This window comes from Heliangelus exortis, chromosome 2 (genome assembly GCF_036169615.1).
Source record: "Heliangelus exortis chromosome 2, bHelExo1.hap1, whole genome shotgun sequence".
NCBI classification, from domain to species: Eukaryota; Metazoa; Chordata; class Aves; order Apodiformes; family Trochilidae; genus Heliangelus; species Heliangelus exortis.
The window spans coordinates 57,657,808-57,684,320 of NC_092423.1; the positions used below are offsets into that span (position 1 = coordinate 57,657,808).

Below are 26,513 nucleotides of genomic sequence, written 5' to 3' on the forward strand. Positions count from 1 at the left end.
AGGCACAAATAACCTGGCCTTTATGTCACCAAAATGGACTTGCATTTTTATTACTCCAGTATTCCAAACACAAATCTGTAAATAATTACAGCAGACTAGTGCTATTCAAGTGTTTGTAGAAATTCTCAATAATATGTAACTTATACTACACAATACTGCATACCCATATTTGTTTTTATGTTGAAATATAAATATTGGAGCATCTTCATAATACAAAAAAATGTTTTGAATTAACAGTTCAGACTTGCATCAGGACTTGAGCAGAATTTCCAAGTATCACTCACAGAGAATAACAGCTTGAAATTAAATGAGAAAACACACTAGATTTGTGATGAGGCTTAATCAGGCCTTATATGCAGCTGCTAAGAGCCATGATGGGGATCAGCTTGCAAATTGTTTAACATGGCACAATTAATTCTAAACTGTAGCCAATTAGTGTTGACAGCCTAGCTGCATTTGATTTAGAATATGGAGGTATACGCTTATTTTCAAATTAGGTTATTGAACTCTAAAAAAAAATTTGCTCCACTTTCAGTGAGGAAGCAAAGAGCTGAGAAAGGTTCACACCTTCTCTTTCCTACAGCCAAGCAGGGAGGCTGCAGATTCATAACCCATTATTGGCGTTGGTACAAAAACCAAACAACGTATGGGAAAGCCTTCTTCCTTATGGAATAACAAATCTTCACTGTAATACCTTGTACATACATTCTAGATGTATAAGCTTTATAGACCTACTCCCCATTTTACATGGAGTAACTTAGAATAATGCATTTGCCATATAACCAGGCACACTTTGAAAGCCAAAGTTGTTCGTATCTGCAGAAACAAACACAGATCTTGGATTTGATTTTATTTGCATAATAATTTTTACTTTCTGTTTAGCAGAATTATAGCAACGTGTAAAAAGATGCTGCTTTTCTTAAAAACTTACAAGAATAGTAATACCTAATAATAATACCTATTGAAGCACAATCCTTTGTAGTTTTCTCATGATTAAAGAACTTGTCAAAATATCTGGACATAATAAAAGCAGGTCTACATCACACATTTTCTTATCTTTTTTCCTAACAGCCCCTGACGAGCCAATAATTTGACATATCAGGTTAATTTTGCACAAGGTTATAGTAATATCACCTTTTAAACAACTTACCATGAGTGTCATCAAACTAATCCTTACATATACAGGTATTTTCCAATGTTTTCCATATTCTCCCATGGCATATCAATTGATAAAAATAGCCTTAAATGAAAATATGATGCCCAAGTACATCAGAAATTATGTCTAAATAATGTTTTCTAAGCAACCTCTGTAGAAAAAAGAAGCCACCCAAACCTCATTGAGGTAATATCAAATTAGATAAACATCTTTTTGTTATTTTTGGTGATCAGTTGTCTCTTTGTAAAATGTAGCATTACGCTGAAAAAAAACTCCTTACAAACACTTAAAAAATATGCTAGGGTAGGGTTAGAGCATGATGCCTTCTTAGAAGAATGAAAAATAGTAGGTAAGCAGCTCAAAGCAACTAATGCATAAACTAATGGTCTGCAGATAAATATCAGACAAAAAAAAAAAAGAAAGAATGTTTCATATGTTGATAATTAATTCTGATTTCACAAGCCCTTCTTTATACTGCATTTAGTTGTTAATGTTCTTTTAGTTAGATGAGCAACAGTCAGTGTCAATGTTTCTGGTCACAATGATTTCCCTATAACAAACATGACTAACTCATATTTATTTTTATTGTGTTGATATCTTCTGTACTTAAAAATATATAGAAATGCAATGCTACTTTTTACAAGTGTTTCAATTTTCAGTAGAATATGAACTCTTCACAGCATATCAAAGAAAGGCAGAACAAATTAGAATCACAGAATCACAGGTTGGAAGGGACCTCAAGGATCTGATACAACCCTTCTAATACTAGAGTTTATACGATCTGTTTCAGCATCCTGTCGAGCTGAGATTTAGAACTTTCCTAAGTGGGAGAATACACCACTTTCTCCAGGAGACCATTCCAATGTCTGACTGTCCTCACAGAGAAAAATTTCTCTCTTCTGTTCAATCAGAATCTCGCCAGGAGCAACTTGTGCCCATTGCCCCTTGTCTTGTCCATGTGACTCCTTAATGATATCTAACTTCCTTTCGGTGCCTGTCTGTCTTCCCTCCATCCCACTGTACTGATTTCTTCTTTCTACACTGCTGAGTCTCACTGCCAAAGTACTAAAAATAGTACTGGACAACTTTCCTCAGTTTTCTCTACTGAGAAATCACATGAGATATGGGTGATATAATTGCTTTAACATTATAATTATAATGTTAAATTATAATTTAATATGTTAATATGTTAAATTATAATATAATATATTATTATTATTATTATATTATTATAATATTTTAATGTTCATTTTAATGTTCAATTACTTCTATGTTCCTTAGCCATATTATAGAGGGGTGAATATCAAAACCTGAAAGGTGCAAAAGCATTAAAAATACTTTCCTTGTGCTACAACAGCTTTAGGGTATGTTCATTGCAAAACAAAGAAACTCCCTGGTGTCAACCACAGCACATACTTCATTAAGATAAACCAGCACCCTCATTTTTAGGACCACAGCCTCACTTTCTAGCCCCAAAACTAAACTCAGTGTGAAAGAAGTCAGGCAACACATTTAGTAATGCTGGGTTAAATAATTTGGTAATAAGCACTCCATACTGAAAAAAAAAATCTGATGGGGCCAGAGTTTCACCAGCTTCTGTGCTACCTGCTTCTGTGTATAGGAGAAGGCAGGAAGAGCACAGGGGGCACTGGGATGGATGCAGGAGGTGCCATGTGAAGGAAGGTGACAGGAGGGCCACAGATGAAACAGTACCAGGAATCACCAAAGCTCAGAGCAGAGCTAGGCCCTCCAATGTCAATGTTGTCAGGTCTGCTTATGCCACAAGATGTTTTGGAAAATAGTTTTCCTACGGGTTTTTATTGTCATGTAAATTTTTTGATGAAGAGTAGTGCATTTACTTTTGATTTTTCTCCATATGTATATTTTCACCAATAGTTAACCCCCTAAAAATGTTTTTTTAAAAAGTTCAATTTGAATGGAAGTGGTCTACTTACTATAAAGCAAGACCTCTTGACTTTTGAGGTGCCTGTATGACAAGCACTGGCAACAGAAAGGGTACAAAAAGGCTCACTCATGTACCTTCAAAAAAGGTTACAATTTATAAGAAGAAAATGTTCACCAAATTTAGCATTTATGACCTTAACTACATGTTAAGGTGCCACACAAGAACTTTTGTATGAGAAATGTAGCTGTGGAAATTTGAAGAACTGTTGATAAGCAATGCAGTGAGCCCCAGGCAGTTACTATTTTGCATCAAAGACCATATCCTCTGCATTAAATTAGTATTTTAAAACTAAGACACTAACCACTTACTGAGATAATAGCTGCTGCTAAACTGAAGGACAAAAACATTGCCTCTCAATTCACTGTATGGTATGGCTACTAATTAAAAAAACAAAACAGAAATTAAGGGGTAAATCTGCTTAGATGAGAGCAAAATACAGTGACAAAACAGCTTTATGGAAGAGCAGGATGTGGTAATTTCAGCCTTTATATATGGCACATAAATTCCAACTTGGTTAAAAGGAAAAGCGTGTGCAGAACATGCACCAAATCAGTGGAATAATTTTGATGCAAAAGTAGTTCACTAAGCAATTCCCACTCAAGAAAAGTCTGTATGCTTAAATGCACTGATGTACAGAACATACCTTTGCAATGTAGTCACTTTGCAGCTGCTAAGAACATATTCAGCCAGATGGTAGGAATCTTAGCAGCTCCACTAACTGAAGTGAGAGATGGGAAAGCTGGAGGTCTGACTGGTATCAGATTCACTCTCTTGCTTCCTCTCTCCCAAGTCCAGCACTGAGAGGAATTTGAACCAGCAAAATATTTTACCTAAGATGGCAGAAATTGTGACACTTGACAGGATACAGATGCTGCTCTCAAACACCCTGACAAAAACATAGTAATAAATATAAAAATATATGGATCAAACAACTAGCAGACTATGTGTGCGCAGCTGCCTCAGGACATCAGTAATCCCAGACGTTCCTGGATGATAAGACAGGGCAAAACATAACTAAAAAAATCTTTCTGCTCTACTGAACTTAAATCTTATTGAAGTTTTACTGCCTTACTGGAAGTTCCTTTTTGAACTTCCCATTTGTGAAGTGCATAGTGGGTATTTGCCTAAGGCTAGTACTGCAAGTGTTGATGGTGACAAATACAAGTACCTATGTATGTCTGTCTTCTACTGTTACTTCCAGTCTACCATGAATGCAGCAGCAGCCCATGTGCGAGCAAGAAAGAACAGGATCCTGAGTTCTGCACAGCCTCATAATTCACAGAAGAAAAAACCAAAAAAAAGGTCTTAGGTAATTTCTTTTTCTTTTGCCTCTGGCATGTTATAAGGCTGCATCTTTGAATCTTTCTATGTGTTTTCAAGGATGGGGAATTAGAAAGAACCTCAAAAATAAAGGAACTGTACTGTCAGTCACAGCTCTTAAAGGAACAGACAAGAGAATAATTTACAGTCAAAAGGCAGAGAGGAACTGAAAGCCTTGACCTTGCTTACTTAACTCATGGACAAGTGGTTTATTATGCACAAGAATGTCAACCTAATAACAAAAGGGACATTTGATACAAAAGAGAAAATCTTCAAGATTATATAAAACTAACTGAGTTAAATATTTTGAGAAAAAGAAAAAGCTAACAAATAACCACAAAGAATAAATTTTACAGAAAAGTCAAGGTCCACTAGGAAACAATCAGTATGTAAAAACAAAGCTTATTTATAGCATGTAGGCCACAACAGTCTTAAGATTAGATCAACCTGGCTAGGTAAGTGTACAAGATACTAACCCAGTTGTGTAAGGCTCTCTCCAAATACAATTTAGGAATACAAATTCAGAAGAGGAATTAACAAGAGCTTAAGTGAAAAAAATCCACAATTTCTAAATTGGCAAGACAAAATTTATCAAATATTGGTTACATCATTTTTGCTAGCCTTCTTTAAATGTATTAGTAATTGTTCAAGTGCAGAAAGGAATCAATACCCTAGAGGTTCACAGCAATGTTTCTCAATGAATTCTGAAGAAATATGCTCACAAGATGATCCATGAACTATGGGAAGGAGAACTGCACTTCACCCTATACTGAAATAATCAGTTATAAATGGAAAGATACATGTATGTCTTGACATGGCTTGTAAACCTTCCTTTATGCAACTTGCTTGCTTTTTTGGAAAAAAAAAAGGAGTAATTTGAAGCCTGGATTCTACTTTCTGGCTTCTGTCAGTAAACAACAGTTGATTTGCACAAATTTATAGTATCTGGTAGGTCAGCATCTTGCCTATCACAGTGAAAGAACAATGATGACACGCAACCACACCAGAAGCACACAATGAATGGTCCTGTACCTCTATGATAAGCAGGTGGGTAAAGGGACTCCTGCTCCAATGCAGGGTGTGAAAACCTGCAGACAACCTGTCTTTTTGGGACAGGCTCTTGCATCTGTTACTTTCCAACTCAAGTCACAGGATCACCACAGTTGGAATAGACCTCTGAGCTCAAGATGTCCAACTTTCAACAGTCCCCCCCAAAAGTGCCTCATTTACACAGTTTTTAAATACTTCCAAGGATGGTGATTCTGCCACCTCCCTTGGCAGCCCATTTCAAATGCTCAACTACTCAGTAAAGAATATGTTCTCTGTAATTTCTAGTCTAAACCTTCCCTGCTGCAACTACAGGCCATTTCCTGTAGTCCTGTCAGTATTCATGTGAGAGAAGAGGCCAGCACTCACCTCCCTACAACCTCCTCTCTGGTAGTTGTAGAGAGCCATAAGGTCTCCTCTCAGCCTCCTCTTCTCCAAACTAAACATTCCCAATTCCCTCAGCCTCTCCACACAGGGCTTGTTCTCCAGATTCCTAACTAGCTTGGGTGCCTTTCTCTGAACTTATTCCAGCAACTAAATGTCTTTCCTGTAGTGAAAGGCCCTGAACTGAATACACTACTTGAGGTGCAGCCTCACCAATGCCGAGTACAGGGGGACAATCACTTCCCTTCTCTTAGTGGCCACCCTATTTCTGATTCTGTTGGCCACCAGGGCACACTGCTGGCTCATGCTCAGTCAGCTGTCAACCAGTACCCCCAGGTCCTTTTCTGCTTGGCATCTTTCCAGCTACTCTTCCCCAAGTCTGTAACACTGCATGGAGTTGTTGTAAGCAAAGTGCAGGCCCTGGCACTTGGCCTTGTTTAACGTGATTTTAATGTACTTGGCCCACCGGCCCAGCTGCTCCAGATCCCTTTGCAGTGGCTTCCTACCCTCAAGCAGATCAACAGTCTCACCCATCTTGCTGTAATCTGCAAATTTAATTAGGAAGCCCTCAATCCCCTCACCTTGATCATTAATGAAGATATTGAATAGGACCAGCCCCAAAACTGAGCCCTGGGGAACACCACTGGTGACCAGGCGCCACCTGGATTTGACTCTGTTGACTGCGACAAAAGGAAAAACAGATTCCTTATCTGCCAAGTGAGATTACTGGTATTTAGAAAAGATGTTATTCTAAAGAAAGTATCATGGACAAGAGATACCTAGGTAAATTATTATAGACTGCATTTAATTATTTGCAAACCTTATCTTTTTTAAAGATCATTTTCAACCCCTGCCCTCTGCTGAAACCACCAATGTACCATGAGGATAATGGTATACTAGATAAAACCCAATATAAAAAGGATTTTTATGGATTAATCTCTTAAATTAGGTATCACATAGACAGTTACTTAGAAGCAAAAATTTATCCATGCCTTTGAAAACTACTATAAACAAGCTAATTTAACTGGCAGCATTTAATTCTGTTTCTCTTTACCATTCCATAGCAGAGACAAACAGCAGCAACCAGTTGCAAAGCATATGGATCTAGTTAACACAGAAAAGAAACAGGGGAAACATTATTTCAGCTGTGAGACAGCAGCATTAGCAGGCTGTGTATTTCCACAGTAGGGATCCATTCCTTATGCAGTTACTCTGATTTGACAATTGCCCTTTGAATAGCAACCCTACTGTGTTGAACACTCTTGTCCTTACACTTTCCTGCAGTTCAAATAATCCCTCATGTCACAGGAAGCTACCATTGGATCTGGTCTCCCATATTTTGGCACTGCAAAAGTCACAAAGGACTAGGTGACCTTAAACTGCAACCCAATATCTAGTATTCTATTAATTTCTTTTGACTTACTTGATAACCATAGCACAACTACAGCTAAAAAAAAATTGAAAAATTATAAAAATATATACATGATCTAATTTTAACCTAAGAGATGCCTATCCATGGGAGTTTTTCCCTGGAAAATATACTTCTTTTTTACTAGGAAAAGTAGATATTTAAATAGGTTAAGAATGGAAACGGATTTAATTTGGGAATAAAACATAACTCAGTTCTCTTTATTTGCTTCAAATAAAACTCTCCCACATATAAACTACATACAAATTCTGTATTGCTTGGGGCTGTGTGTTCTTTTCAGAGGTTTTTGAAAAGAAAAAACAAGATTTTCTTCTAATGTGAAGTGCAAGAGAATTATTTATTGCTTGCTGTGTCCACAGAAACAGTATATATAATTCTTCTATTTCCCCATTCATTTCATTGGGGAAAACAAAACAAAACAAAACAAAAAAACACAAAAAAACCCACCCCAAAAATCACAAAGCCGAAAGATAAAGGATTCCTTTTCATCTAGTGAAAATCCTAGTGAATTCCCTGCCAGGGAATTCAGCAGAAATACTGAGGATGCAATTTTAAAGCTAGAGGGCTGCAGTTCTGCCTTCACTGCTCATTCCTTACTCCTTCTAGCTTCTACTTGCTCCTGGCACTAGCACTCATGTAGAGTAATAACTGAGAGTTATTTCAGTAAGCTGGTAACAGTGCAGATTAACCTGGAAAGGGATGTTTTCTGACTATATCAGCTCCCTGAACTGGCTTGCCATATGGTCTCAGGATTATCAACAGTGGCTCAGGGGAAAGATCATAGTAGTTGAGACTGAAGCTGACTTACACTCTAGCAAAATCACACTGTACCTTGCTTTCACTCTTCTTGGACCGCATACTCCCAACCCAAACAGTCTCAGCACTAGCACATTTAGTTATGGAGAAAGATATCAACTGCTGGAACCAAAACAGACTTCCTCACTTGGCCAAGGTAGTCTACAAGCAGCTGTAGATCTTGTGACTGGCATAGCCACTAGAATGTACAAAAATAAAGCAAAAGCATTTTTTTGGCAGAAAGTATAAGTCTCGCACCTCTTACTAACATAATTGCAGAAAAGTTCTTATCCTTTGACATTTTCTGATAAAGAATGAGAGGCAAGCAAACACTCTCGTGTATAAGTTAAACTAATCAGTGCCACCAGAGTGACCTCAGCACCACGAGGAAATGCTTATCAAGCTTACTTTCACTTTATTTAGTAATGCTCCTGAGTGCAGTATCTCCAATGTATAATCCACTACTTTTTTTTTATGGACTACATTACCACACATCCTCCCTGGTCATAAACAGAATGCCATAAAATCCTGGTTTATTATTTACATCATATGTTTTGTACATAAATACATAATCTTTACCAAGGTGATGCTAGCAGTACCAAGGACAGTCGACAAAGCTTAGTTTCTCTAGGCTGTCTCAATCACAGTCATCTCCCAAGGGATGACAACCTGCTGGGCACTACCTTGTCTGGTTCACTCCTCAATATATGTTCTCTGTGCTCTTCTTCATATCAATGCTAATGTCTGACTCCTGATCAAACCATGCTGAGGAGCTAAAATACTGGAAATTCCCAATCTACTTCCCCAACAAACAAACACAAAACATACCCACACACAACAAACAAGAACAACTGCTACTGGTTTGGCTGCCTGAGGATCAGAAAAATGTAAATTTAATAAAGATAGGGTGGGAACAGAGACTGGTGGAAGGGAAATCTTTTGGTGGCAACTGTTAACATCAAATCATACTCTTGAAAACAAAGCTAAGTCAACAATGAAAAAAAATCCATTGGAATTTGGGCTTCATATTTGTTCATTTAGTCTAATTTCCAAACATTATATGCAGCTTAAGTAAAAGCATAATTAAAAAAAAAATAATTGTCATTTAAGATCCTTGTATGTGTAGGTTTTGTAGACCAGTTTCTTTGGTCTAAGTGTAGCAGCATAGTGAACAACCAATCACAAAATGAACACTACCAGAAGATTAAAATTTTTACCAAGGTCCAAATACTACCTTTAAATACAGTAATTCTGGAAAGCATGAATACTTTCTTTTGGTTCAGTGCACATTGCAACAGCACTTCATTCATGTTTTCCAAAATCCACACCATTAGCTAAATGTTAGTACACAAAACACCACATAAAAATAACAATTTGGTTTACCTACCACTGACAACACATAAGGAAGAGACAGATGGATTTAGGGACTGGCACCATGACAAAAAAATTACTATTTCTTGTTGAAGTCTGAGATCAAATGGGCAAAATGCTTTGAAACCAAGAGCAAAAGAGATCAAACAATCTCCAGGAGTTAGTGGGTAAAGCTAACCCACTCCAAGAGTTAGTGGGTAAAGTTAAAAGCTTGCACTCATCTGAGATTCAGAGTAGATCATCACAGAGGTTGAGATTAACTGAACACAAGCCCAAAGTTCCTCCAGTACTTCTCTAGCAACAGGTTTTGAATTCAGTAAGTACAGTTCACTCTGTGACAGAAAGCTCCCATCACCTACAGAACTATGATTACTATTTAACAGCACTGCAAGTACATACCTGCAGATAATGAGGTCCCATGATTCCTTTTAGTTGTCTCACCTTCTCTAAAGCCTATGACTTTTACATCCACAGACCTCTTCTCCTATCCTTCCACTGATTTTTTTGCAAAGTTTGCTTTGCAGAACATAACTGCCTTTTAGACTGAACGGTAACACAAGTCTGCTGTCTCTTTTAATTTTCAGTAGGAGCATACAAGGCTGGTTCGCATACATGCATAATTTAACAGAAGTTAAACTGTTAGGCATAACCATCAATCATGATGTTAGAAATCTGTCAGAATTAGTTAAACTCACCTCTTTATCCATACTCTCTAAATCCTCTTTACATAGGGTGTAGAGAGGCATTGTCTCAGACATACTTGGCTGGCGTTTCCGCTTAGATGGACCAGGCTGCTCTTCATTTTCACTTGCTGATGGTAGGTCATCTTCTTCAAACATCTCCTGATGGGGCTGAACAACTCTGAAAAATTTCAGGGGTCCCATGTAAGAAAGATATACTTAATTTACAGCTCGTCTAGAAATACAATCCTATAAAGAATGTGACTGCTGAATATCTATGACTTTGCTTTAACAGGGCACAGTGCTCATCAACAGAAGAAAAAAATATGTCTACCAAAGACTGTTTTCATTTTCAGTCTGATGGTTTAAAAGTTCTTTACCCTACCTTTTGACAAGCTACTCTCTCTCCTGCCATTCCCTCGTTCACGTAAGAAAAAAAATAAACCTTTCTCAAAGCCAAGAGTTTCAGTAGCTGAGGGTGACAGTGATTAAGGAAAGGTATAGCATGGTCTCTGCTGACAAGAGTTAGACCACAGGATGGCTGCTTCTCATCAAGCCTGTTTTTTCAAGAAACAACTTTAGATCAGCAGCCTCACTCAAAAAAACCATTATTAAATCATGTAAACCAAGTTACAGGTAAGATTATACAAGATTTCTTCTCTCATGAACCTAACACCTCTCTAAGAAGGCCATCTGAATATTAAGATTTTATTTTCTACGTCAGTACTTCAATCCTAGAACATCTGAAATCTGAAAGCCACACAAAGTTGCCAATTGAGCTAATTCGGAGGGTTCATATTTCCTAATATACACACCTCTCCTCTCAGATACCCTGGATAGCTGCAGGAGATGCAGGAGATTTTTTGAATTGCAGATGGTGAGGGAAGAGAGCCAAGCCTCTGCTGTGCTACCAGATTGACACTATCTGCCACAAAAGAGCCCCATTAGCTCAATACTACTCAGCCATAATCAGAATTATATCCACTCATGGTCTGCACTTTTGTAGAGTGGAACTTCCTGTGAAGCCAAAAAAGCAATTGGGATGTTGTGGAAATTAACAAATCAAACTGTTTTTCTGTTAGAATTTTTCACTGCAGCTTAACAGTTGTGGGGTTGTTTTCCTATTTTACAAGACCACACAGTTTTATTTTGTTATTAAACTGCTGCTCTCAGACGATTTCCACATGTAAAAGCAGAAAAAGGTACAGCATTCTGCTTTATTTTCCAGAAAGACTGGGAATTCTTAGCATTCAAAAAAGCAATATAAAACAAAGACATCTTTAAGATTTGTGAGAAATATTTTTATTTTATCAATATTTTTCAGGCTCCATATTTTCAGCTGCTTGTTACATTTATTAAAATTTAAAGACACACAAATGAAGGAATTTACATTTATTTCTGATCAGATGAGATTCGTCAGTTCTTCTTGAAAAAATAACACTGGATTAAGCCCAGCACAGGTTAGTTGGTGCTTGCCAGTCTTATGTGCACAAGCACAAGTACATGGTGCTGGAACTCATTGCATGCAGGCTGGGATCAATATTTGCAGAAGTAACAAGCATCTTAACACTTTAATTGATACAGCATCAGGGCAAAAGCTAAAATAGCAGCATCACCATGATATTGCCAGAACTATTAAAATTCCATTAGGGATTTCACTTTGGTACTTTATATTTTTGCTGTTATAACAAGACCGATAACAATACAAACATTTTAAAAGTGAAATTAATTTATAAGCATCTTAAAGAATTGCTTCTATCACCAGTAGCTACTTGACACACCTTTTCAAATGAAACATTTGGTGCATCTTAACATTATTGAAAACCAGACTAGAACTTCTAACTCACTTTGGAGATTACCGGTTCCATATGAAAATGCAGATTGTTGGGATACATATGGTGTGTCAAAGCTCTGACACACAGGTTATTTTTAAAAAGGAATTCTTCCAGTTCTCAGATAGAGAAGAGCTCCTGCCAGCCATCAGTCACCACTGAGCAGCACTACACTCCCTTCCAATAGTTGCAAACTCTTTGCCACCGTTCCACTCAGGCTGCAACAGCCATGACAAAAAAGAGATGTTAAGTCTCAAAAAGCTGAGTGCAACACCAAGATCTATGCCTGTTGCAAAAAACATTGTCCAAATGAACTGAATTATCTGCAATTCACTGGTGACAGTTTCACTGCAAACTGTGTAGCTATTTAAATTAATGATATCCAGTTTTAAATTATGTTTCAAGTTTTATCCGAGAAAGAAACTAAAAATGCTCAACCCCAAATAAAAAAAGTGAGAACTGAAATAGTTCTTATGACATGGTACTTAAGATAACTTGGAAGCCTTTCTCAGCAACTAGCTTTGTAAGAGGTCATCTTCCAAGCACAAGCTCTAGTCTTACAGTAAGAGACCAAATACCATTGCTACGGCACGTGCAGCTATCATCTCCATGGGTTTTCTCTCACAGAAGTGCAATTTCTCTGCCAACTGTATGAAATTCAGAACCAGATGAAGTTTTTGGAACTACCAAAGATGATCACTGGCGGCTTTGACTACATGCAGCCACAACAGAAGCAGTTGTATTAACAGACTCTAACTCTACTTGAATTCAACGGTTTAGTTACAAATACTCTCATCTCTCTGCAGGAAGTGGTCATACAAAGTCTACCAAGGCACAAAGTACATTGTCCTCTACAAGAAATTGCTGCACTAAAGTAATTTTCTCTGAAGTCAAATGTCACATCAGTATTTAAAATGGAGATGAGACTTTAAAAAAGCTATTGTATGCATTAAGACAAAGCAAGTAATTCTAAGCAAGCTCTTGCTCAGTCAAAGCACAGCAAAGCTATTCCTATTTAGCGTTTTGTTAATTCTTTACAGCCTTCATGGTAGGCTTGCACTGCACTTCCTACCTATCAAAAGTAGTCAAAGAAGTATTTGATCACTGTATTGCTTTCCTCATGGACTTCATAATCACATTCCTCACCATCTTAACTGAAGACAGAACTGCTCTGAGGCATACAGACATGCCACAATAAAGGGATCAGTGTTCACACCTCACTCATTTTACAACTGGAACGAAATCAACAGGAAATGATGATGAAAAAATTGACTATTTCCCAATAGATATCTTATGCTAATCTTTTTTCTCACAGCTGCTTAGTTATGGGCAGAAGTTGCAGGACTGTGCAATTGGATTCACTTTTTAGGTTACAGCATCTCAACCCTGAGCACTGACAGTGAAAAAAATGCTTAAGTTAAATAAAGTAAGTTGAGTAGAAAGCAGATTTTGTGCACTCATTACACCCCCAAAACTCAATTAAGAGGACAGCTGAAGTATATTTTTCTCCTTTATTGTAAGATAGACAAATGAAGAAGCAGCTCTACATTTAAAAAAAATTAGGCTTAGGTATGGACATAACTCCTCATTAAGTTGTTGACAAAGGTAGAATAAACATCAAAACCCGATCTTCTAAAAGCATAGAATGATGCATTAATATCAACCTAAACCATTATATTGAAGCTTCTTAGAAGTGTCATGACAGTTATACAGATGTTCAACCTTCTCAGCTCTATTTCTAGACAAATTCCTTTTCACAATAACTGACAAAAAGACAAAAAGCTTTTTGGCTTCTCTCTGGATACATTATTTAAATGATTATTTAAAGGTTTTTTTTTTTGTGTTCATTTAACATGTCATAATAAAGCAAAATACAGACTTTAAAGACACAGTTAAAAAGGAGCTAAAACCAAGATGCCTTCACAAACACGAGACTCAAAGAACTGTGTTGACAGAAACAAGGAACTTGAAATAATAAAAATCCTATAAAAAGATGGCAACTGAAAACACCTCCAAAGGTTGAAATAATTTATCAACAGGAAGATAGAGTGGAAGCATAAGAAGATACAGTAATGTATAAAATGTTTACAAATATTATACTGCAAAAGTGGCAGGGGAGAGAGCAGAAAGGTAGAAAACTGTAATTGCAACTTTCTATTTTTATAGCTGTTTGGAAAACTGAATTGCTTCATAAAAACTGCTATGCTCTGGATCACACTGTACAAAGGAATTCTGATCACATTTTCAAAGATAAAAGCTCCAATTGGACACTTCTTTACCACTGGAGTCAGCAAGGCTTGCTAAACTTGTTACCACTACAGAAAGCAGATATGATTATGCAGAAACTTAGGGATGAATTTTAGATACTTTATGCAACATAGCTTGACCAAATCCACAAATTTTGATGGAGTCCAGCTGCTAGCCCTTGTACTTCAGAAAACAGGCAGCCTCTTCCTGCTGTTTGAGTCTTTCTTCGGTGACTTATTAATAATCTTCAGTGATTATTAACTAGCACTCAGTCATATGGCCTTATTTAATAATACTGTTAGCTATACACCCCTCTTGCACCACTTGTGATACTCCTCAAAACAAAACACAAAGCTAACGTCCCATCTGAAGCAATCAGGTGAAAGGGAAAATTTTATACACAAAATCCAAATGTTATCAGATATATTATCTAAAAAAACCAAAACAATCTAGTACTCTAAGTTTTCTTAGAAACATTAGGTTGCCTCACTTCTAACCTTTAGAGTGCACAAAATACACTTTGCATTTATTTGTTTTGAGGTTTCTGGTTGCATTTAGTTAAGGCACAAAAAGCACCTGGAAATCTAGCATGTGAATTTCACTTCAGTGGGCTATTCATTTTCTCTCATTTCTTTGGCTTTCTAGAAAGAGAAGTAAAGCAAACATGACAATTCCATCAAATGCAAAAATAATAAGAGTTAAATTTACTATACCATATGAAAGTCTAATTGAAGTCACTCTTAGCTATGCTTTAGGTACCTGAAGGATGAATGTTCACCATGGACTGGCAAGGTGATGAGAGGAGCTGGAGGCTGGATGTACATCGACTGGCCAGAGGGTTGAGCACCCTTCCTGATGAGCTTCCCAGTGTTAGGATCATAAAGTCGAACTTCAGGACCAGGTTGAGACTTGGGATGGATAGGTGTTGGGTGAAACAGAGTGGTCTGAAATGTGCTGTGTGTATCAGGAAATATGGCAGGGCTATTCTCTCTGTTGGACAAAGTTCAGAAAAAATTGCTATAGAAATTTAAATGAGTTATCTAACCAGAATGTAAAAAATGAGCATTCCTTTGTTCCAAGGGAGAAAGTGATAAGGGGAGGGACATAGCGTAACCAGGAATGGTTTGAAATGTATCTGAAGAAACATTTCTTCACCCTCATGCTCACTAAAGCCTCACTAACTTTACAAGAGAAAAATGCCAAGACAGAGATAACATTTTTACATTGATTACATTATTAAAAAAACTATTAAATATGCCTCAAGAATTGTCTTGACACATGAAGTTACTGAAATTATTTCGAGATAGTAACCACAGTACAACTAGAGTAGCACGATAATCTATATTTATGGAACAAGGAGAAAAACATGACATTGTATTGTATCTTGGTATCTGCTCTCCAAATTCACTCAGAGAAAATTTAAACACATGGTATTAATTTGCAAGTCATCCAAACTTGTTTGCTAAACCACTAATCCACCTATTATCACCCCACTGCATTTTAAAACACATTTTATAAGTGCCAGCAGAAAAACACTCATAGATCAGTCAGCAGGATAGCATACTATCCAATCGCTATGAAGTGCCACAAAAAAGAAAGCAAATTCAATAATTATTATTCTTTTTTAAATACTCAAATAAGCCAGCATGTTATGCACCATGAAACCAATGCTACAGAAAAAAAACCATATAATATTATAAAAAATACTAGAAGTGTGATAAACTGGAGTTTTTACATATGCTTTCATGGACTTTTCTGAAATAGTCATGTAATGCCAATACTTAAGGTCAACAAATCTGAAGCTTATTTATTCTTTTTTGATACTCCTAAGCTCACTTTATAGGCAAATATTTTCTCAGTTTACCCCTTGCTTAGTTCATAAGTGCTTTAGACCAAAAATCACTCTTTCAAGTAGCTTCACTAAAGAGAAAAATCTTTTCCTAACAAGTTGCATATGTTGGATTAGTAAAGTAGAATTATTTCCATTAAGATAAATGTCTTACTGACTGTAGTTTGTGGTCTGTGAGTGGGGGAAAGTATGAAGTGAAGGTATCCCGTACTTGGAACACACAATTAGGAAAAAAATCCAAACAACTATCAACAAACAACTATGTTTCAGTGAAATGGAAGAGTAAACTATGATATATACAGTAAATCAAGATATTTAGAAAAAACAACATTCATCTACTGAGAATTTGGCAGTTTAAGACCTCTGAGACAAGTTAAACATTCCATACAAATGCTTCAAAGTTTGGTTTAAAAAACCCACATCTGGTAGCACTATTAAAAACCAAAATACTCTAGTCAAGACATAAGTATGGTACATCTCTTTCCTAAGTTTTAGATATCCTGGGTCTAGTCTCCCATTTGATAAGGTACTTCACTTCCAGGCATTTCTACTTTTAGTCTCTGGAGTGCCTCAGTACTTAACACATGCACATTCTGCCCTCAAAAGGCAGCAGAAAGCAGATCTCTAGCCTACTGAAGACAAGCCTTTGACACTGTACCACACAACATCCTGGTGTCTAAAGTGGAAAGATATGGACTTGATGGATGAACAACTCAGGGGTTAAGGAATTGCCTGGACAGTTGACTCAAAGATACAACAGCTTGATGTCCAAATGATGAACTGTGATGAGTGGCACTTCTCAAGGGTCAGTACTGGGACCAGTGCTGTTTAATGTCTTTGTCAGAGACATGGACAGTGGAATTGAGTGCACCCTCAGTAACTTTACTGATGACACCAAGCTGTGTGCTGTGATGGACACACTGAAGGGAAAGGAGGCCATCTAGAGGGGCCTTGAAGGCTTGATAGGTGGTCCTGTGCAAACTGCATGAAGTTCAGCAAGGCCATGTGCAAGTGAGTCAGGGCAATCCCAGGCACAGCTACAACATGGGCAGAAAACTGACTGAGGGCAGCCCTGAGGAAGTGGACTTGGGGGCACTGGTTCATGCGAAAGTCAACGTGATCCAGCAATGGGCACTTGCCAACTGTATCCCAGCTGCATCAAAAGAAATGTGGTCAGCAGATCAAGGGAGGTGAATCTCCTGATAAACCCTGCTCTCGTGAAATCCCACCTGGAGTACTGTGTCCAGTTCAGGAGCTGCTAACACAAGGACATGAAGCTGTTGGAGTGAGCCTAGAGAAGGGTCACAAAAACAAACAGAGGGCTGAAGCACCTCTCTTGTAGAGACAGGCCAAGAGAGATGGGGTTGTTCATCTCATCAGGACATGAGAAGGCCACAGGGAGACCTTATAGCAGCCTACCAGTACCTGAAGGGGGCCTACAGGAAAGATAGGGACAGACTTATTACAAGTGCATAAAGTGGCAGGACAAGGCAGAATGGTTTTCAACTGGAAGAGGATATATTTAGGTTAGACATTAGGAAGAAATTCTTCACCGTGAGGATGGTGAGATAATGGCACAGGTGTTCTAGGGAAGCTGTGGATGCCCCCTCCCTGGAAGTGTTCAAGAACAGACTAGATAGGGCTTTGAGCAAGGCCTGATCTTGTGGTACATGTCCCTGTCCACAGGTTTGGAACTAGATGGTCTTTTTCATAAGCGCCTTTCCAACCCAAACCATTCTATTATTCTATGATTCCATAGCTGTATTAATTAGTCATTGTATGACTAACCTATTTTTATGATCCTTACTCCCCCAAGTTTCCACTTACCTGTGTGTTTTGATGTAGTCATCCTTCAAGGGAAAGAGCTGTTCCTCTACCTTGTCCCAGCGCTCCAGACAGCTCCACAGCCAGTCAGGGTTTACAACATGGAGGTCTTTGCAGTCCTGAGCTTGTCGTACTTTCTCTGTGCCTATTACAAAGTTAAACGTAACATTACAGTGTTCACAGAAACACAGAAGATAATTTTAAGTACACAGAGATTTAAGAAAAACATTTTGTGATCCATCTTACAGAGAAAAACACCCCTCCCCAACCCAACAAAAAAATTGCAATTGATAGAAGCGAGACTCTAAGGAAGATATGATAACTTCAGCTCAAACGGGATGATGATATTTATGATTTCCTGAAGCCTTGGTACCCTATAAGCAGTCCACTAAAATGATCCATAAAGAAAATCTCTCCATGTTAACTAAATCAACAATAAAAAATATACTTCTATATTTCACCTCCTTCATTTCTATTTGTCAATGCCTAAGCAGCAGTGACTCTTCAAAGCCTAACACTGATTTATCTTATTGACTTTCTTATGCGCAATCTCCTGTACACACAGTGTGATATCTTTTAAAAGCCATCCACCCACTCAAATTCCATTTGCCAGAAATGGGGCAGAGGCAAATATATCGTTTTGTGCATAACGGGGAGCAAGTGTGAAGTTAAATGTAGCAGGCAAAAAACAAAGCCAGAATTTCAGAATAATGATGACAAGGAAGCAAGAACAGTAAACTAATTGGATGGTTTCAACATAAATCTCTGGAGTTCTGTTTACATGACTGTCATTTAACAACATTCCAACTAAGATGAAAGTCTTGAAGAACCGATACATCTCTGCATCATTTGAAGATGAGAACAGTTAACAGGAAAATATTTAAAGGTTTGTGTACAACTGAACGAGAATATACTTGAATAGACAGATCAGCTGAAATGCACTCCAGGACTGACCTAACAAGTTAGAAAGTTCAGTTTCTAGATTTCTGTAAATTCAAAAGACTAAATAAACAGAAAGGGTATATCACTGTTCTTTACAGAAGTGCTGAAAGTTTGTTTCCTGACTTTTGTTCCCTCAGACCCATCAGAGTACAGAAACAGTGCTATCTTTCCCTTTAATTTTACATTTACAAAAATATTCTGTACACATAACATTTCCTCTCTTTTCAGTACCAAATAAAGAAATTCTACAGTTTGGGACTTGAGAGCTGTAGAGTAATCACAATACTGTACTGCACATTAAAATTCTTGAGCTCATTGAATACAACACACAAAAGCACGATTTCACTAGTAAGCATACAGTACAGTTAATCCGAATTGCTGGGCTACTGGAGAGAAACTGTGCTGCTCCTTTTGGACTTCCTTGAGGGAATCTGAAGAAAACTGTAAAACTGCACCATCACCTCATGTTAAAGCTGCGAAGTTATGTGAGAAAATGGCTTCCTCCAACTATTTTTAAAACTTATGTTTTTGCATTGAAGATTTCTCTGGTGTTTCATCTTGCCTACATTCCACACAGATACACATTTGGCACATCTGATTGTTTCATACCAGGTGCATGCCTGCAACAGAAGCCTTAAACATGAAATGCCAAAATGGCACTATTTTGTATGAAACTGTTAGGGTTCTGAAACAACAGCTCCAAAATGTTTAGGTCATTAACATAAACTTGAAGTTGGCAACAAGGAGACCACTATGTAACCAAATGCACCTTCTGAGGGTCAAAAGTTATAGTACATTTCCCACCTGGGCAACACCAAGGCTACTTCCTACCCACTTCCAAAGCACCTATTGCACACTCCAGCATACTGAACATAGGATGGGGTAATAAAACTGTGTAACTCAGGGGCTGACTTCTATTTCTAGCTGCCATATTCACACATCAAAATTTCACACATATGATGAGCAAGACTGGGTGGAACACCACATTCATCCGGGTATGAGAAACGGTACTGCAAGTATGTAATAGCCTTGCCTCATGCTTTCCCTTTCCTTAGTGGAATGTCCCCTTTTGGATTTTTAAGAAGAAACAGCAGAAAGGATTTTAATCCATCCAAGCAATAGTACTTCTGATGCAATTAGGAATATCTGAATCATGCAGCTAGGCTCAGAGAAAAAAAAACTCTTAGAAAAAATTATTTTCTGGACTACTTTTTTCTCATCATTCTCTTCTAATCACCTTTCCTTACTTCAAATTTTAGTCTAAAAACCTTTTAAAAAGTTAAAAAGGCACACGAGCTTTTCCTCATGAAGCAGCTTAAGTGTCTAAATTCATCATGTATGTTACCTGATGGATACAGAGTGATTTGATTGTTTTCAAAGACACAGGGGGTTTTTTTGTTGGAAAAAGCCTTCAAGGTTACTAAGTCCAACTGTTAATCTAGCACACTAAGTCCATCATAAAACCATGTCCCCGTGCAACACATCTACACGTCTTTTAAACACCTTCAGGGATGGTGACTGGACCACTTACCAGGGCAGCCTGTTCCAATTCTTAACCATTTTTTTACTAAAGAAATTTTTCATAATACCCAATCTAAACCTTCCCTAGCACCACCTAGGCCATTTTGTCTTTCATCTTGTTCTATCACTTGTTATTTGGGAGAAGAGGCCAACACCCACCTCCTTTCAGGTAGTTGTAGAGAGCAATAAGGTCTCCCTTGAACAATCTTTTCTCCAGACTGAATGACCCCAGTTCCCCTCAGCTATTCTTTCAAGACTTGTGTGCTAGACCCTTCCTCACCTCTGTTCTTTTTTGGACATGCTCCAGCAGATTAATGTTCTTGTAGTGAAGAGTCCAGAACTGAACAGTACTTGAGGTGCAGCCTCACCAGTCCCAAGCATGGGGGAGGACAATCACTTCCCTAATCCTGATGGCCACACTCTGGCCATTATTTCTAATACAAGCCAGGATGCTGTTGGCAGCCTTGGTCACCTGGGCACACTACTGGCTCATACTGAGCTGGGTGCTGACCCATACCACCAGGTTCTTTTCCACCAGGCAGCTTTACAGGTACTTTTCCTGCAGCATTGCAAGGGACTGCCATGACCCAGCTGCAGGATCTGACACTTGAATCTCAGGCAATTGGCCTCAGCCTGTGATCCAGCCTGTCCAGATCCCTCTGTAGAGCCTTCCTACCCTCAGCAGATTGAAATTCCCAACCCAAGTTTGAATCACCTGCAAACTTATGGAGAGTGTACTCAATCCCCTAGTTCAGATCACTGACAAATGAAAGAGAACCAGCCTCAGTACTGATACATGGAAAACACCACTTGTAACGAGCCAACAAATGGATTTAAACTCATGCCTTGGAAAATATTCTTCAGAAATAATTATAATCTTTTAGACCCAACATAGGTATGTCTAGTAAAGACCTCACACCAAGTCATAGGACAAGGTAACAAGACTATCAGCTGGCAGCTTTGTCTTCTCTCTCAGTACCTCAACAAGCTAGATAAAGGAATAAGTATTTTTTAAATAGGTATGTGAGCATGAATAAAAGAGAAAAACACAAGGCCTAAACTGACATATTTCATTTCTATCCCACTAGAGTAATTTTTAAGTGGCATGAACAGCTTTATGTTCTTCATCAGCAAAAACTCTATACAAATCAACTACAGTATCTTTTATTTAGCAAGGAACAATATTCGTGAAATAGTATAGTAACTGCTTAGCCAAGCGTGTACAAAGCTCTAACAACTCCTCATGCAGTGTAGCTTCCTGTTGCTTAAAGAAAACAGCAGATGTTTCAAAACCAAAAGATCTGTGCAGCCCACAGCTAAGTGGAAAAGACTATGCAACAGACTTTTCTCAGTCACTCAGACTTATGAGAGCTGATAGATGATACAAAGATCCTTGTATTTTCCTTCCTATATAATAAATAAATAAAAAAAAAATCCTAATTTTCTCCAAGAACAAGGATTTATTTAATTTTAGAATTCAGAGTATCTATGGCTGCAGAGAAACAAGCTGCCTACCTGCTTAGAAAAAGACAAGTATATACAAATAAAATACATTTACATTATTTCTTGCACTAAGCTGGAAAGCTGTAAATGCAATCTAAAATAGTATTCACTAGCTGCCCATTCATATACCAAGCTATGATGGTCACTTTTCAGGGAGAAAATCCATCCCTCCAAGACCTACAAGGTACTCTGTTTCACACTGACTTTTTCCCTTTTAGTTTCCGCGACAAAATCTTCTCTGTTTGAAAAAGTTCACAGTATTCACACCTCCACTACTGTTGCTGGTTAAGTATATGCCACTTACTACAGCTCAGTTAATGCAAAGTAAACATTTGTATGGTTTACCATCAGCAATAAGAAACTTGTAAAATAGAGACCTGCCTTCTAACCATGTGAGAATCAATATGAAAATCATATTTATAGGTGAATTAACCCAAATCCAGCTGTGACAGGACACAATGTATATTCTTATGATCTCCAATTAAACTTCAGTTTCCCTCATAAGATTAGGATGATGCAGCACAACTAATCCCATATTCTTCAGTTTAATAAAAACAAACAACAAAACACAACACTACCAAAACCCCATCACATAACCAAACCCACAAACAATCCATGAGGATCTTACAAAAAAGGGCTATAGGAGAATGTTTTTTTTCACCCTAAATCCCCCTACTTCATTGCCATTGTTAGAAAAAAAAATTGTAGACAATATTTGAATGTATTTTTTAGTACCAAGTGTAACATCAACATTGTATGACTACTTTGAAAGAGATACCAGGTCTTGACAAAAAGTATGAAAAACAGGTACCACGCTGAAGACCTCAAAAGAACACTAAAAATTGTTTTAATTAACTCAATTCAAATACTGTAAAAGCACATCAAACCCTAAGGTCTATAATAGAGGGTGGCTCACTAAAAAGGTAGTGAATAATTTGCTTATACAAGTAGAACACTATATATTCCAAAACGAGCTGAAAAAAGAAAGCAGGTCTCAACAGCTTTGCATTCTTGTTAGTTACAGTTGTACCTTAGCATGTGCTAATGGTGTACAACAGTTCCTCCTCTAGAGAAATGCATATATTTGGCAGGAAGTGGGGATGTGTCTGTCTTATTTACATATATCCTATCAAATTCACACAATAGTTGCATTCAATGCACATCCACATTCAGAAGCCATCTAGTGCAAGTTAGACAAACCAACTTTGAAATGAAGCATTTTAAGATTCAAAATTGGAAAAACAAGACAGTTACATTGACAGGTATAATGTCTCCAGTGAAGTATGACAAGCTTGTACAATTCTTTGCTGATAAGAGTATTGCTATTCCTGCCATTTTAAAAGAACTGCTCAGACACTGTAGAAAAATAAGAGTCACAATTTGATGTATCCATCAATTTTATAACTTCCTATTCTCTAGGTCATCTATCATACCTTCACAAACCAGAATCCCAGCTGATCTCAGTGAAACTAACTTTAGTCTCTTTGGGTTTTTAGGTAGTTTTACTGCACATCTGCAGCAGGACAACTAGCACAAACTTGCAATTTCACTGTTTTTATTGTGATGCTACTTGACTGGGTTGCTAAGTTGGCCTTACCAATTTTTTAATAAAAGCTGTAAATGATTTTCTTCACTAGAACTACATTGACATAACTGGAAAAAGATGACCAGCCTAGTAAATATACAGCTTTATTGTTACTTAAGCTAATATATTTTTAAAACTTAGTTCATTAGCATATTACAATATACTGATAAATTGGTTGGTTTTAATCCATAGATTTTTAATACTACTCATATGTAAATGGATAAAAACAAAGGAACTGAAACATTCTCCTTTTAGTCACTAATCACCAGAGGTTTTTTTTTAATCACTGCCAACTCAACAGGAAGAAGTGATTCTTGGTCAGATGTATAAGAAATGGAACAACATATTTCTGAAGTCACAGACACTTTGAGAAAATTATACATATCTATTTTATATCTAGTAAATATATATATTTATATATAGAACATAAGCTGGTGAAACAAATACGCTTCTGATGTACTGAAAGCTTTCATGAACAGCAGTTAAGGAAAAAATATTCCAATAAGCAGCATATTTCCTTGCTTATGATATCTAGAGATGCCCTAAAACTATGTAGGACTTCCATGGAATTTTACTATTGGATGTCATGGGTTTGATTATCAGATATTTAAATTCCATGCAACTTCAAAAGATGAACAACGAGGGAGCTAAGGGCCACAGTACGCAAAAAAACCTACTAATCAGAAGCTAGTTAGTGGCGGGCTCTTAGCTCCTCTATGAAAGTAAACCCATCCATTACAGCTATGTAAAAACAGGTAGCTTTGTGAAATATGTATCGAAAGTGAAGCTAAGCTCTCTTATAGCTCCAAAGGCAGACAGGCTATGCACAGACCAGTGAAAGGGTTATCACTGTATTCCGATCTCTAAGATAATTTGTTTGAATTCCATACAAAGTGAACATGAGGTGAAACCTGAGAAAACAAGAAAGCACTGCTAGAACTCCATAGTAAGACCACGATGAACTTTTCTGTCACAAATATTTCTGTTCAACATTTCCAATAATTAAAGACTCAGTATCACCAACTCATAACCAAAAAGTCAAACATGACGCATTACATCAGAGGTTATTTAGTGGGTCCTCCTTCTAACAATTATTAGCTGCACTTGATGAAAAAAAGCAGGAAAAAAAGCCTTTAAAAAGCCTTCTAAATGGTTTTAGAATCTTCTCCTTACTTTCAAATCTATTCTGTTACATTAAAGCCTGTAGGCTATATAAAAAAAAAACCCTCACGACATAAATTAACTGTAACAGATGGAAAACTCAAGCCTCATTTACCTACCTGTCCTTGCTGCAATGAGATGCGTTGCTTTGTCAGGATCATCAGCACTCAGTACTAGATTCTTCACAATTTTAGCACCAAGTGCTGTGGCATGATAGTGTTCCCGTGTTTTCTCAATGGGGAAGTTTGTTGGGTAGAGGCCACTAAATATAATGGTTACATCTGCCAACACTTTACTTTTCAGTTCTGGCACTATTTTTCTGATGTCTGGAATTTCCTCAATCTCTTTTTTTAGGTATTTATCATACTTTGTGTAATAATCAGTGTGAACCCGCACAAGGATCTCTTCAAGGTATATTAAATGGTCATCGTCATCTGTATCATCCTCCTCTTCCTCTTCCTCCATACTCTGGTCTAGGGACTCACCCATTGTAATACCAGATTGTTCACTATTCTGAGACTCTGTTTCAGCTTCTTTCTTGTCTGTACACCCATTTCCTAAATCACAGAGACTTTCCTGTTCACTTTCTTCTTGAGCTTCAAGATCATTTTTCTCATTAATATTTTCACTAGGTAAAGATTGCATGTCTCCAGAATGGTTCACCAGACCATCCTTTTTCTCACTTACATCAGCACAACTCCCTGTCTGCAAATTTTCATCCTGCTGAACTTGTTTGGATTTCTTCCAGCTTCTCTTTTCCTCGATCTCAGTATCTAATACAGAAGTGGATGAGCTTCTGGTATCCAATCCACCTTCACTTTCACTGTCACTAGACAGCTCAAAGTCCAAGGAATTTGTCTTGTCTTGGGTCTGCTGCTTCTCTACAACTGTTTTATCAACTTGTTCTAAACAAATCCGAGATTCTTTTGCAGTTGGCAAATCATTAGTGACCTCACTGTCCTTTTTGTGATCAGTGCTATCATTTAAGGATTCCTGGGCATTAACTTTATCACGAGAGTTCAAATCGAAGTCATGTGTTTCACAGTTTACAGAAATACTCCCATTTGCAGTACAACTGTCTTTTGTAGCTTTCTTGAGACCGTTGCTTTGTTCTTCTACACATGTAACATTCTTTATTTCTTCAGCATCTTTTACTGATGCTGTTGCATCCAGTGGCTCGGTATTTGTAGAGTGGTTTACTGAGGCACAGGAAAGAAAGAAATACATTTCTGTATTTTCTAGGGTGGTTTTTTTTTTAGAGCTTACACAAAATTTAATTTTCTTTTTCCTTAAAGACATGGTTAACATATCTGGTTAGACTTCACTGTGTTTAGAAGTGACAACTAGACTTTTCAAAGTTAAGATAGTTTAGGAGTCAATGATTGCAAGAAAAAAAATGGAAAACCTAGAAACCTTACTTCAGTAAAAAAATATGTGTAAACAGCTTTAAAAAACAAAACAAAACAAATCCCACAGGTCATAAATAATTATTAGTTGTACAAAGGATATATCTTGTAACATAAAATTAGAAAATTACCTTTCAGGACAAAGAAACTACTACAGAGAAGAAGAAAAAAAGGGGCAGAATTTCCTTTAGAAGGTCCCAATCCAGAACTACAAGAACTTTCTTTATAAACTTCCACTAGTTTCATGTATTTCCTATTTTTCATAACCAAAATAACAGTATTTTAAGAGCTGAAAAGATACACATTTTAGTGAAACAAAGATGCTATTTGATGTTCACTTGAGAATGCAAAGGGTAAAAGGCACAGTAGAAAAATAGCATTAGGATATGTCTTTAGATGTCTGCAGAGAAAGAGACACACAGAAACTGTAGACACTTAGAAATTTTCACACATTCCTCAGGAACACTGGATGAATCCACCCCACTTTGCCTGTCT

General features: G+C 37.4%; 1 protein-coding gene across 1 annotated transcript in view; it reads right to left on the reverse strand.

Moving 5' to 3' along the window:
- Positions 1 to 26,513, reverse strand: part of CTDP1 (CTD phosphatase subunit 1) — an 87,042-nt gene that overhangs the window by 30,883 nt on the left and 29,646 nt on the right. The window contains exons 8-11 of the mRNA XM_071736283.1: positions 24,732 to 25,811; positions 17,904 to 18,045; positions 14,987 to 15,217; positions 10,164 to 10,329 (exon numbers count right to left, since the gene is read on the reverse strand). Coding sequence (XP_071592384.1) covers positions 10,164 to 10,329; positions 14,987 to 15,217; positions 17,904 to 18,045; positions 24,732 to 25,811 — 1,619 coding nt within the window. The remainder of the gene's footprint in view (positions 1 to 10,163; positions 10,330 to 14,986; positions 15,218 to 17,903; positions 18,046 to 24,731; positions 25,812 to 26,513) is intronic.